Genomic DNA, 12,720 nt, shown 5'->3' with positions numbered 1-12,720 from the left:
TAGATGGGGAAAAAGTGGAAACAGTGTCAGACTTTATTTTTCTGGGCTCCAAAATCACTGCAGATGGTGACTGCAGCCATGAAATTAAAAGACGCTTACTCCTTGGAAGGAAAGTTATGACCAACCTAGATAGCATATTCAAAAGCAGAGACATTACTTTGCCAACAAAGGTCCATCTAGTCAAGGCTATGGTTTTTCCTGCGGTCATGTATGGATGTGAGAGTTGGACTGTGAAGAAGGCTGAGCGCCGAAGAATTGATGCTTTTGAACTGTGGTGTTGGAGAAGACTCTTGAGAGTCCCTTGGACTTCAAGGAGATCCAACCAGTCCATTCTGAAGAAGATCAGCCCTGGGATTTCTTTGGAAGGAATGATGCTGAAGCTGAAACTCCAGTACTTTGGCCACCTCATGCGAAGAGTTGACTCATTGGAAAAGACTCTGATGCTGGGAGGGATTGGGGGCAAGAGGAGAAGGGGACGACAGAGGATGAGATGGCTGGATGGCATCACTGACTCGATGGACGTGAGTCTGAGTGAACTCCAGGAGTTTGTGATGGACAGGGAGGCCTGGCGTGCTGCGATTCATGGGCTCACAAAGAGTTGGACACGACTGAGCGACTGATCTGATCTGAGACACCTGTTTGCTGAATTGCTCTTATATCCATCGCACCAGAGAATGCCAGTTGCCTCTCACTATATCCTTTTTCATGTGTTAGAACCCCCAGTAACAGCCCTAGATTGCCAACATCCAGATTTCTATATGAGAGAGAAATGAATTTCTGTCACAAAACCTTTCCCCATCTGCTCCTAGTACACTCTGAGCCTCTACAGCATATGCCCATCTACATCAGTGTTTCTCAAACTCAACATTCTCATAAACCCTGAGACTATCAATCTAGTTTGAGAAATTTCAGTTCAAGAAACTCAGTGTGTAAAAAGATATTTTACAAAGAAGATTATATTAGGTGACAGTTTGGCAATTTCTTACAAAACTAAAAACTTGGTATTTACCCAAAGGAGTTGAAAGCTTATGTCCATACAAACACCTGCATATAGATGTTTATAGCAACTTTTTGCATAATTGCCAAAACCTGGGAGCAACCAAGATGTTCTTCAGTAGGTGAGTGGGTAAATAAATAATCCAGATAATAATAATAGAATATTCAGTTCAGTTGCTCAGTCATGTCCGACTCTTTGCGACCCCATGGACCACAGCACCATTAAGCCCTAAAAACAAAGTAGCTACTAAGCCACAAAAAGATACAGAAGAAACCACTGCATATCACTAAGCAGACAAAGCCAATCTGAAAAGGCTACATACGGTATGACTCCAATTATATGAAATTCTGGAAAAGGCAAAACTGTGGCAACAGGTGAAAATGCAGTGAGAAGCATCTTGCATCTGTCTCCCCCCTAGACAACAACTGCACTGGCAGAATTCTCTGATATAACTGTTTTAGAATTCTGGAGTCTACTGAAGGCTTGCAACTTCTGGGGGAAGGCATGGAAGGTAAATTAGGGTTAATTTTGGTTAATTTCAGTTCTTAGCAAAGTAGCTAAGGCTTCCCTGGTAGCTCAGCTGGTAAAGAATCCACCTGCAATGCAAGAGACCCAGGTTTGATTCCTAGGTCAGGAATATCTCCTGGAGAGGGATAGGCTACCCACTTCAGTATTCTAGGGCTTCCCTTGTGGCTCAGATGGTAAAGAATCTGTCTGCAATGTGGGGGACCTGGGTTTGATCCCTTGGTAAAGAAGATTCCCTGGAGAAGGGATAGGCTACACACTCCAGTGTTTTTGCCTGAAGAATTCCATGGCGAGGAACCTGGTGGGCTACAGTCCATGCGGTCACAACAAGTCGGAAACAATTGAGTGACTTTCACTTTCAGCAAAGAAGCAGCTACCAGTCCTTCACCCCTCATGCAAAAAATTTAAGCTGGACCCTTACCTAACACATACACAAAAATTAACTGGATGGATTAATGCATCAAAGAGTTAAATGTAATACATTAAAGTATAAAACTCAGCATTTCTCCAGTGGTCCAGTGGCTAAGACTCCACACTCTCAATGCATGGGGCTGGGGTTAGATCCCTGGTCAGGGAACTAGATCCCACATAGCCCAACAAATACCGGGGGCATCCAAATATATATAAAAATATATATATACATATTTTTTATATATAAACTATAAAACTCTTAGAAGAAAACATAGAGAACATGCTTACTGGTTTTAGCACTATGACACCTAAAGCAAAGCAATATAGCAGACAAATTGAACTTCATGAAAAATTAAAAATTTTGTGCATCTAAAAACAATACACACAGAGTAGCAGCCCACAGGCAGCCCACAGAATGGGAGAAAATATTTGCAAATCATATATCTGATACAGAATTAATGTTTAGAGTATATAGAGAACTCCTAATACTCAACAACAGCAAAAAAGCAACTTGGTTCAAAAGTGGGCAAAGGACTTGAATAGACATTTCTCCAAACAAAGATTTACAAATGGCCAATAAGCACACACACAAAAATACTCAACATCACTGATCATCAGGGAAATACAAATTAAAAACACGAGATACCACCTCACACCCAGTAGGATGGCTACTACCAAAAAATCAGAAAATAACAAGTGTTGGTAAGGAGGTAGAGAAATCAGAACTCTTGTACACTATTGGTGGGAGTGTAAAATGATACAGTGGCTATAGACAACAGTATGGCAATTCCTGAAAAAAATTAAAAATAAAATTACTATATGATCCAATAATTTCACTTCTGGGTACATACCCCAAAGAAGTGAAAGCAGGGTCTTGAAGAGATAGTTGTATACCCCTGTTCATAGCAGCATTATTCACAATAGCTAAAACACGGGAGTAACCCAAGTGTCCATCGACAAATGAATGGATAAACAAAATGTGCTCTATACATACAATGGAATATTATTGACCCTTAAAAAGGAAGGAAATTCTGACAAATGCTACCATGTGGATGAACTTTGAGGACATTGTGGTTGTTCAGTCACTAAGTCATGTACAACTCTTTACGACTCCATGGACTGCAGCATACCAGGCTTCCGTGTCCTTTACTAGCTCCTGGAGTTTGCTCAAACTCATGTCCATTGAGTCAGTAATGCCATCCAACCATCTCATCCTCTGTCCCCCCTTTCTCCTCCTACTATCAATCTTTCCCAGCATCAGATCTTTACCAATGAGTTGGCTCTTCGCATCAGGTGGCAAAAGTATTGGAGCTTCAGCTTCAGCATCAGTCCTTCCAATGAATATTCAGGGTTGATTTCCTTTAGGATTGACTGGTTTGATCTCCTTGCTGTCCAAAGGACTCTCAAGAGTCTTTTCCAGCATCACAATTCAAAAGCATAAATTCTTCCACACTCAGCATTCTTTATGGTCCAACTCTCACATCCATAGATGACTACTGGAAAAACCACAGCTTTGACCTTTGTTGGGAAAGTGATGTCTCTGCTTTATACTATGCTGTCTAGGTTTGTCATAACTTTTCTTCCAAAGAGCAAGCATCTTTTAATTTCATGGCTGCAGTCACCTTCCACAGTAATGTTGGAGCCCAGGAAAATAAAATCTGTCACTGTTTCCCCTTTTTCCCCATCTATTTGCATAAAGTGATAGGACTGGAAGCCATGGATCTTAGGTTTCTGAATGTTGAGCTTTAAGCCATATTTTTCACTCTCCTCTTTCACCCTCATCAAGAGGCACTTTAATTCATCTTTGCTTTCTGCCGGTATCATCTGCATATCTAAGGTTGTTGTTACTTCTTGCAATCTTGATTCCAGTCTGTGATTCATCCAGCTTGGTATTTCACATAATGTACTCTGCATATAAGTTAAATAAACAGGGTGACAATATACAGCCTTGACGTACTCCTTTTCCAATTTGGAACCAGTCTGTTGTTCCATGTCTGGTTCTAATTGCTTCTTGATCTGCATATAGGTTTCTCAGGAGGCAAGTAAGGTAGACTGGTGTCCCTACCTCTTTCAGAATTTTCCAGTTTGTTGTGATCCACACAGTCAAAGCCTTTAGTGTAGTCAATGAAGCAGATATTTTTTTGGAATTCCCTTGCTTTTTCTACGATCCAACAGATGTTGGCAATTTGATCTCTGGTTCCTTTGCCTTTTCTAAATCCAGTTTGTACATCTGAAAGTTCTCTTCATATACTGCTGAAGCCTAGCCAGAAGGATTTTGAGCATTACCTTGCTATCATGTGAAATGAGTGAAATAGCACAGTAGTTTGAACATTCTTTGGCATTGCCTTTCCTTGTGATTAGAATGAAAATTGATCTTTTCCAGTCCTGTGGCCATTGCTGAGTTTTCTAAATTTGCTGGCATACTGAGTGCAGCACTTTAACAGAATCATCTTTTAGGATTAGCAATAGCTCAGCTGGAATTTAATCACCTCCACCAGCTTTGTCCATAGTAATGCTTTCTAAGGCCCACTTGATTTCACATTCCAGGATGTCTGGCTCTAGGAGAGTGATCATACCATCGTGATTATCTGAGACATTCAGTTCAGTTCAGTCACTCAGTCGTGTCCTCACCAACTCCCAGAGCTCACTCAAACTCATGTCCATCAAGTCAGTGATGCCATCCAGCCATCTCATCCTCTGTTATCCCCTTCTCCTCCTGCCCCCAATACCTCCCAGCATCAGAGTCTTTTCCAATGAGTCAACTCTTCGCATGAAGTGGCCAAAGTACTGGAGTTTCAGCTTCAGCATCACTCCTTCCAAAGAACACCCAGGGATGATCTCCTTTAGAATGGACTGGTTGGATCTCCTTGAAGTCCAAGGGACTCTCAAGAGTCTTCTCCAACACCACAGTTCAAAAGCATCAATTCTTCGGCGCTCAGCCTTCTTCACAGTCCAACTCTCACATCCATACATGATCACAGGAAAAACCACAGCCTTGACTAGACAGACCTTTGTTAGCAAAGTAATGTCTCTGCTTTTGAATATGCCATCTAGGTTGGTTATAACTTTCCTTCCAAGGAGTAAGCGTTTTTTAATTTCATGGCTGCAGTCACCATCTGCAGTGATTTTGGAGCCCCAAAAATAAAGTCTGACACTGTTTCCACTGTTTCCCCATCTATTTCCCATGAAGTGATGGGACCAGATGCCATGATCTTCATTTTCTGAATGTTGAGCTTTAAGCCAACTTTTTCACTCTCCTCTTTCACTTTCATCAAGAGGCTTTTTAGTTCCTCTTCACTTTCTGCTACAAGGGTGGTGTCATCTGCATATCTGAGGTTATTGATATTTCTCCCGGCAATCTTGATTCCAGCTTGTGCTTCTTCCAGCCCAGCGTTTCTCATGATGTATTCTGCATAAATAAGCAGGGTGACAATATACAGCCTTGACGTACACCTTTTCCTATTTGGAACCAGTCTGTTGTTCCATGTCCAGTTCTAACTGTTTCTTCCTGACCTGCATACAGGTTTCTCAAGAGGCAGATCAGGTGGTCTGGTATTCTCATCTCTTTCAGAATTTTCCACAGTTTATTGTGATCCACACAGTCAAAAGCTTTGGCATTGTCAACAAAGCAGAAATAGATGTTTTTCTGGAACTCTCTTGCTTTTTCGATGATCCAGCGGATGTTGGCAATTTGATCTCTGGTTCCTCTGCCTTTTCTAAAACCAGCTTGAACATCTGGAAGTTCATGGTTCACGTATTGCTGAAGCCTGGCTTTAAGAATTTTGAGCATTACTTTACTAGCATGTGAGATGAGTGCAACTGTGCAGTAGTTTGAACATTCTTTGGTATTGCCTTTCTTTGGGATTGGAATGAAAACTGACCTTTTCCAATCCTGTGGTCACCACTGAGTTTTCCAAGTTTGCTGGCATATTGAGTGCAGCACTTTCACAGCATCATCTTTCAAGATTTGAAATAGCTCAACTGGAATTCTATCACCTCCACTAGCTTTGTTCATAGTGATGCTTTCTAAGGCCCACTTGACTTCACATTCCAGGACGTCTGGCTCTAGGTGAGTGATCATACCATCGTGATTATCTTGGTCATGAACATCTTTTTTGTACAGTTCTTCTGTGTATTTTTGCCACCTCTTCTTAATATCTTCTGCTTCTGTTAAGTCCATACCATTTCTGTCCTTTATCGAGCCCATCTTTGCATGAAATGTTCCCTTGGTATCTCTAATTTTCTTGAAGAGATCTCTAGTCTTCCCCATTCTGTTGTTTCCTTAATCTGGATCATTAAGGCCTTTATTGTACAATTCTTCCGTGTATTCTTGCTGCCTCTTCTTAAGCTCTTCTGCTTCTGTTAGGTCCCGTTCACTTGAATATGCCCATCCGGTTTTCTTGAAGAGGTCTCTAGTCTTTTCCATTCTATTGTTTTCCTCTATTTCTTTGCATTGTTCTCTTACAGCTTTCTTATCTCTTCTTACTATTCTCTGGAACTCTGCATTCAGTGTGCATATCTTTCCCTTTCTATTTTGCCTTTTGCTTCTCTTCTCAGCTATCTGTAAGACCTCTTCAGATAACCATTTTGCCTTCTTGCATTTCTTTTTCCTTTGGGATGGTTTTGGTCACTGCCTCCTGTACAATGTTACCAATCTCCGTCCATAGTTCTTCAGGCATTCTGTTTACCAGATCTAATCCCTTGAATCTACTTGTCACCTCCACTGTATAATCATAAGGAATTTGATTTAAATCACACCTGAATGGTCTAGTGGTTTTCCCTACTTTCTTCAATTTAAGTGTAAATTTTGCCCTAAGAAGGTCATGATCTAAGCCATACTCAGCTCTAGTTCTTGTTTTTGCTGACTGTAGTATAGAGCTTCTCCACCTTTGGCTGCAAAGAATATAATCAATCTGATTTTTGTATTGACCATCTGGTGATGTCCATGTGTAGAGTCATCTCTTGTGTTGTTGGAAGAGGGCAACAACATTGAGGACATTATGCTAAGTGAAATAAACCAGTCACAAAAAGACAAATACTGTATGATTTCTCTTCTATAAGAGACTCAGAGCAATCAGTATCAGAAAGAGAGAAAATAGAATGGTGATTTCTAGGGGCTACAGGGAGGGTAAGATGGGGAGTTATCATTTAATGGGTGTAGTTCAGTTTTATAAGATGAAAAGAGTTCCAGAGGGCTGGTGGTGATGGTTGCACAATGTTATGAATGCATTTAATACCAGTGAACTGTTCACTTAAAAATGGTTAAGATGGGAGAAGGAAATGGCAACCCACTCCAGTAATCTTGCCTGGAAAACACCATGGACAGAGGAGCCTGGCAGGCTGCAGTCCATGGGATCACAAGAGTCAGACACGACTTAGCGACTAAACCATCCACCACTACAAAGTGAATATATGCCTAAAGATAATATGTGAAAAGGATATTTGCCATATACTAGCTAGTTTTTTGGTGGGAGGGTGGGAGTCAAGGAAGACTTGGGATTATTTTTTCATCAACTTCCATTTTATACTTATTTATAATGGTCATTATTTTTACTAATACTGTAAAACTATGAAAATGAATAAAATACTAAAAGTTTCATATAAAAAAAATGGTTAAGATGGTAAATCTTATACACATTTTACCACAATAAACATTTCTGAGAAAAAAAAAACATAAAGAGATGGAAAAAAGATCAGTAGTTGCCAGGGGTAAGAGGGGAGTAAGGGAAGACTACGTGAGCACAGCGTTTAGGCCAGTGAAACTATTCTGTATGATACTAAAATGGTGGATACATGTCATTATATTAATACATTTACCAAACCCATAGAATGTACACTACCAAAAAGGAACCCTAATGTAAACTAAGGACTTCAGGTGATAATAATGTGTCAATGTAGGTTCATCAGTTGTAACAAAAGCACCACTCTGATGCCTGTTGTTGGCAGTGAGAGAGGCTATACATGTGTAGAGGCAGGAGGTATATAGGAACCCTGTATTTCCTGTTCAGCTTTGCTGTGGATCTAAAACTATTCTAAAAAACAGTCTATTTTTTCAAATAGCAGACTAATATTGCAAAGCAGTATTTCTGCTCTTATATCTTTTAAATATTTTCCATAACTGCATCAAACAAAAACATGAAATTAAAGGGCCTCACACTGCCTGTGGACCTCTGAAAGTATCCCTGCTCTAGGAGTTCACAACACTGAGTTTGAGGAATACTGATCTGTGTCATTTATTTAACGTTTTCATATGCACTGCCTGAAATTGTGTTACTTAGCTTTTTCATGTTTTGTCTCATTATCTTATATTGCAAGTGATTCAGGAAATGACTGAATTTTCTATTTCCAGAGTATATGTTTCAGAAGATAATTTATGTGAGTTTACAAAAAGAAAAGAGGAAAAAAAGTTGGATGAGAATCAAAAATTTCACTAAAAAGATTGGACTTTGATTTGGGTCATAAAGAGAAGGATTTTAATTCAAGCACTGAAGGCAGAAGGGACAGCATTAGTTCAACGGCTAAAGAGAGAAAAAGGAGAGAGTGGTTTGACTTGATTGAAGCATCGTATATTGTAGTTGAGAAACAGGAGATATAAGGTTTCAGGGTAGGCTGAAGAGATGAGCTCCAGCAGTTTTGTTTTTTTTTTGTAATTAATTATTTGGCTGTGCTGTGTCTTAGCTGCTGCACATGGGACCTTTGATCTTTGTTGCGGCACGTGGAAACTTTAGTTGCAGCAAGTGGGATCTAGCACCCTGACCAAGGATTGAAGCCAGGCCCCCTGCATTGTGTGTACAGTCTTAGCCACCAGGGAATTTCCACAGCTACAACTTAGAGGAGCCCTGTGTGTCAGATTGAGGACTCTAACTTCAGCTATGAGTGGGAGCCATGCAAGTTTTTGAGCAGGCAAATATAATAATCACAGTTGAGTTTTAAGAGAATTAATCTGACAGGAAATACAAAATGAACTGAATAAAGAAGAAACTAGGAGGCAGCACAGTATAATATTTAAGAGGACTTTGATGACTGACAGACTAGAGTTTACATCACAGCTTTGCCACTTAGTGTATAATTAGAGCAAATTATTTCACCTCTTTTGGGCCTGGTTTCCTCACACATGAAACAAGGATAATTATAATCACCTTCAAGGTTATTGTGAGGATTTAATGAGATTATATACATAGCCTGGCCTAGAATTTATACTCAGTGCATGATAGATATTAAACATGCCTGTTAAGAGACAGCAAAGGGAAAAGAAAGCTCGTTAATTGTGAATCATACTCTATGGTATAAACATTCAACTGGATTTGGGGGAGGGAGAGAATTATAACCCTCTCTGATTCTGAGCCTGAATAATGGGAAAGTGGTGGTAACACTAAGGAAACCCTGAGAGCTGTTTAGGTCTGGAGGAAATGGCGTTCGTTTGAGTTTTTAACATGTTTAGTGTAAGAGGCTGGAAAATTATTCAGTGGTGATTCCAAGTGTATGTTAATAGTTAGTCAACAGAAATGGGGAACTGATGCAGAGAAACTGTACAAGTTGTCAAAGCTAGACCATTTTGTTTAAGAGTCATCAACAGGGAGGAAATAAAGCTAACTGTGCAAACAGATGAGCTCAATAGGGCAAAGAGTAGACAAAGAGAATCTGAAGGCATAGCCTAGGTATGCTTATTTTAGGGGTATGGGAAAAGAGAGAGGGAACTTTGAAACAGTCAAAGATTATACAGTGAAGAGACCAGGATGAGGATACAAGACAGTGAAGATTCCCTGCCATCCTAAATGACTGGTGGGAAAGCACTGTTTGAACAATTGAGCTGCTGCTGCTGCTGCTAAGTCACTTCAGTCATGTCCGACTCTGTGAGACCCCATAGACGGCAGCCCCCCAGGCTCCCCTGTCCCTGGGATTCTCCAGGCAAGAACAGTGGAGTGGGTTGCCATTTCCTTCTCCAATGTAAGAAAGTGAAAAGTGAAAGTGAAGTCTCTCAGTCGTGTCCAACTCTTCACGACCCCATGAACTGCAGCCCACCAGGCTCCTCCATCCATGGGATTTTCCAGGCAAGAGTACTGGAGTGGGGTGCCATCGCCTTCTCCGGAACAATTGAACTAGTGGGTAATATTTTCTAGAAAGTTTTGTCTTAGCCTGTGGCACAAACATTAATGTGGTATAACCACTTTAGTCATACTGGATTACTAACAGTGCTTACAGGCAACACTCCCCAGGGATCTAGCACAAAACATAATTTTCAGCAGAAAGCAAAGATTTTTAACGTTTCAAAGCAGCAAAATAAACTTAATATTAAAAAAAAAATTCCAGCAACAGCTGGAGCTTCTGAGCACCTTTAGAAACGGGCCCTGTGTCTAGTAAAGCCGTTTGTTCTCAGTAAAGGCTGTGTACTTTAAAACATTTTAATTCACAGAGTGACTGTGTGTGCTTATGACATATAATGATATAAATGACCTTTAATTCAGCTCATACAAAAAATGTAATCAAATTATGCTTCAGTGTATCTTTGTCTTTCTGGAAATGGATACATAGATGCTTATACTTACAAAAAGATAGGAAAGCTGTATATCAAATTAACTGAGATTTTCTTTAGGGGAAAGTCTTCTGAGTGATTAAAATGTTCTTTGGGCTTTTCAGTACTTTCCAAAATAATTACAATAGAATTTTATCAATTTTGAAATATAAAAAATGCTATTTAAAATTAAATGGAGCAATCTATGGTCCATGACTTACATGTGACCTCTAAGACCTCTGAGACCTCTAAGAAAGGAAAATAAATATCATACCTCACTATGGCTTAATTTACCATGAAATTTTACATGAAAATAATTTGTCAATTAATATCTACATAGATAGATACAAAGTCAGGAAATAAAATACTGTATATTACAAATTGAAAACCCTTTGTGTCTAAACTACATCATCAATCTATTAATTACTGTTGAGATTTTAAGGATTAATTTTTAGAGTTTGTAGACCCTTCAAAAAAGGGACAGAGACCTCAAGCCAGAAAAAATTTTCTCAAGTGAAAGGTCATCTGATGAGTGCCAAATTAATCCATATGGGCCCACTGCATGCAAGTTCTCTACTGTAAAGCTTTCTTCTAGCCTGTGGCATGACCATGAATGTAGCATAACATTTTATTCACGTTGGATTTCCAATACTGCTTACAGGCAACAATCCCCAAGAATATAGCACAAATAGATTCTGCAGCTGCAAAGTTTCAAGGTGGAGACACCAAGAGGCTAAGGGTGTGAGCTGCACTGATGCAGATGAGTCCTGAGTCTGTGGCTAATGAATCCTGTGGGGATTGGCAATGCAATTTTCAGGATGTACTAATGATATAAAGTGATGTAAGTGAAACTGAACTCTCTGAGTACAGCTTGTACACTTTGATGGGTTCTGGCTTAGGCCTGCTTAGTAAATAGGGCTTCTCTGGCAGTGAGAGAAAGAAGGAAAAACACAAACTGGTAAACCTTGTGCTTGCTTCAAATCTATGTTATTTCTCAACTATTTTGTCTTCATCCTACTCAAAATTGGCCATAATAACAGAAACAATTAATGTTTTAATTGTTTTGTGGTCAGAAAGGGAAAACTTACCAGTTTCAATTCTGTTATCACTATCAGTGCTGACTTTTGATGCAGTGCTCTCATTTGTTACACAGTTTTTTACTGTCTTCTCCCTAGAGCTGTCACATCAAATAAATTATTTAAAACTGAAAGAAGCTTCTGAGATCATGAGTAAAGGCTATTTAGAAAAAAACATTTCAGGGTAATCAGATTTTTTTTTTCCAAATGCTCCAGAACATATTATTTTCACAAATATTTCAGTTAAAGCTATTTTTTTTAAAGTCATAGTATTTTCATTGGGAAATGAGAAAGAAAGACACTACAGTTCACCCTCCAAAGCATGAAAGCCAGAAAATTCCGAACTTAGATACTCTGTTTTCTTGACATAAACTTAGGTCTGGATGACTCAAGGAGTATTATTTTATATTATAAAATAAAAATGTTTTCTTTTGAATTAAAAACTTCATAGGACACAGAAAGGATGGTTCTTCTACCAAGAATTACAATGGAGACAACTATAACCATTAGTTTGAAAAAGAAATAAGAAAGGCGAGTGTTTGCACTTGATTGATGTAGTATGGTAAGACTGGTGTGTACAGATTGGGAAATACATTAAGTACAAACAGCCTAAACTATGAGCCAAGCACTTTACTCTCATCATTTCATTTAATCATAAAAGCTCTCCCATTAATCTATAATCACCATTTTATAGGTTGGGAGACTTGGGACTCAGAAAGGCTTAAAAGAAAAGTCCTTCACCCAAGGTTGGAGAGCTTATAGAGTACTAATGTTAATTTTGGACACTTGAGCAACATTTTACTTCTGTTTTTGCAATCACTATAAGGTAACTAAACAGAAATATAGTGGTGATAATTGTTTGCCTCACTAGGAAGTTTATTCAGTTATACATTAACTCACCTCTGGATTTCTGTAGTAAACAAGGTACTCCAATGCATTTAAAATAGGAATTAATTTACAAAGTACATATACAAATAATTTTTAAGAAATATTCCATTTCTTTCTAGGGTGAATTTTAGTCTATGTAAATTAATCTCATTAACCTCAGGGCTTCCCAGGTGGCCCAATGGTAAAGAATCCACCTGCAAGGAAGGAGACCTGGGTTCAATCCCTGGGTCAGGAAGATTCCCTGGAGAAGGAAATGGCAACCAACCCCAGTATTCTTGCTTGGGAAATCCCATGGGCAGAGGAGCCTAGCA

General features: G+C 39.2%; 1 protein-coding gene across 2 annotated transcripts in view; it reads right to left on the bottom strand.

Annotated features, from left to right (window-relative positions):
• The window catches only part of LRRC36 (leucine rich repeat containing 36), a 60,218-nt gene that overhangs the window by 29,793 nt on the left and 17,705 nt on the right, over positions 1 to 12,720 (bottom strand). For both annotated transcript variants that reach the window (XM_006072038.3, XM_044932050.1), the window contains exon 5: positions 11,534 to 11,622. In XM_006072038.3, coding sequence (XP_006072100.2) covers positions 11,534 to 11,622 — 89 coding nt within the window. The remainder of the gene's footprint in view (positions 1 to 11,533; positions 11,623 to 12,720) is intronic.

The sequence above is a fragment of the Bubalus bubalis genome, chromosome 18, assembly GCF_019923935.1.
Source record: "Bubalus bubalis isolate 160015118507 breed Murrah chromosome 18, NDDB_SH_1, whole genome shotgun sequence".
Lineage (NCBI taxonomy): Eukaryota > Metazoa > Chordata > Mammalia > Artiodactyla > Bovidae > Bubalus > Bubalus bubalis.
Note: the sequence above shows the minus strand (reverse complement) of the source record. Positions and strands in the feature narration are given on the sequence as shown.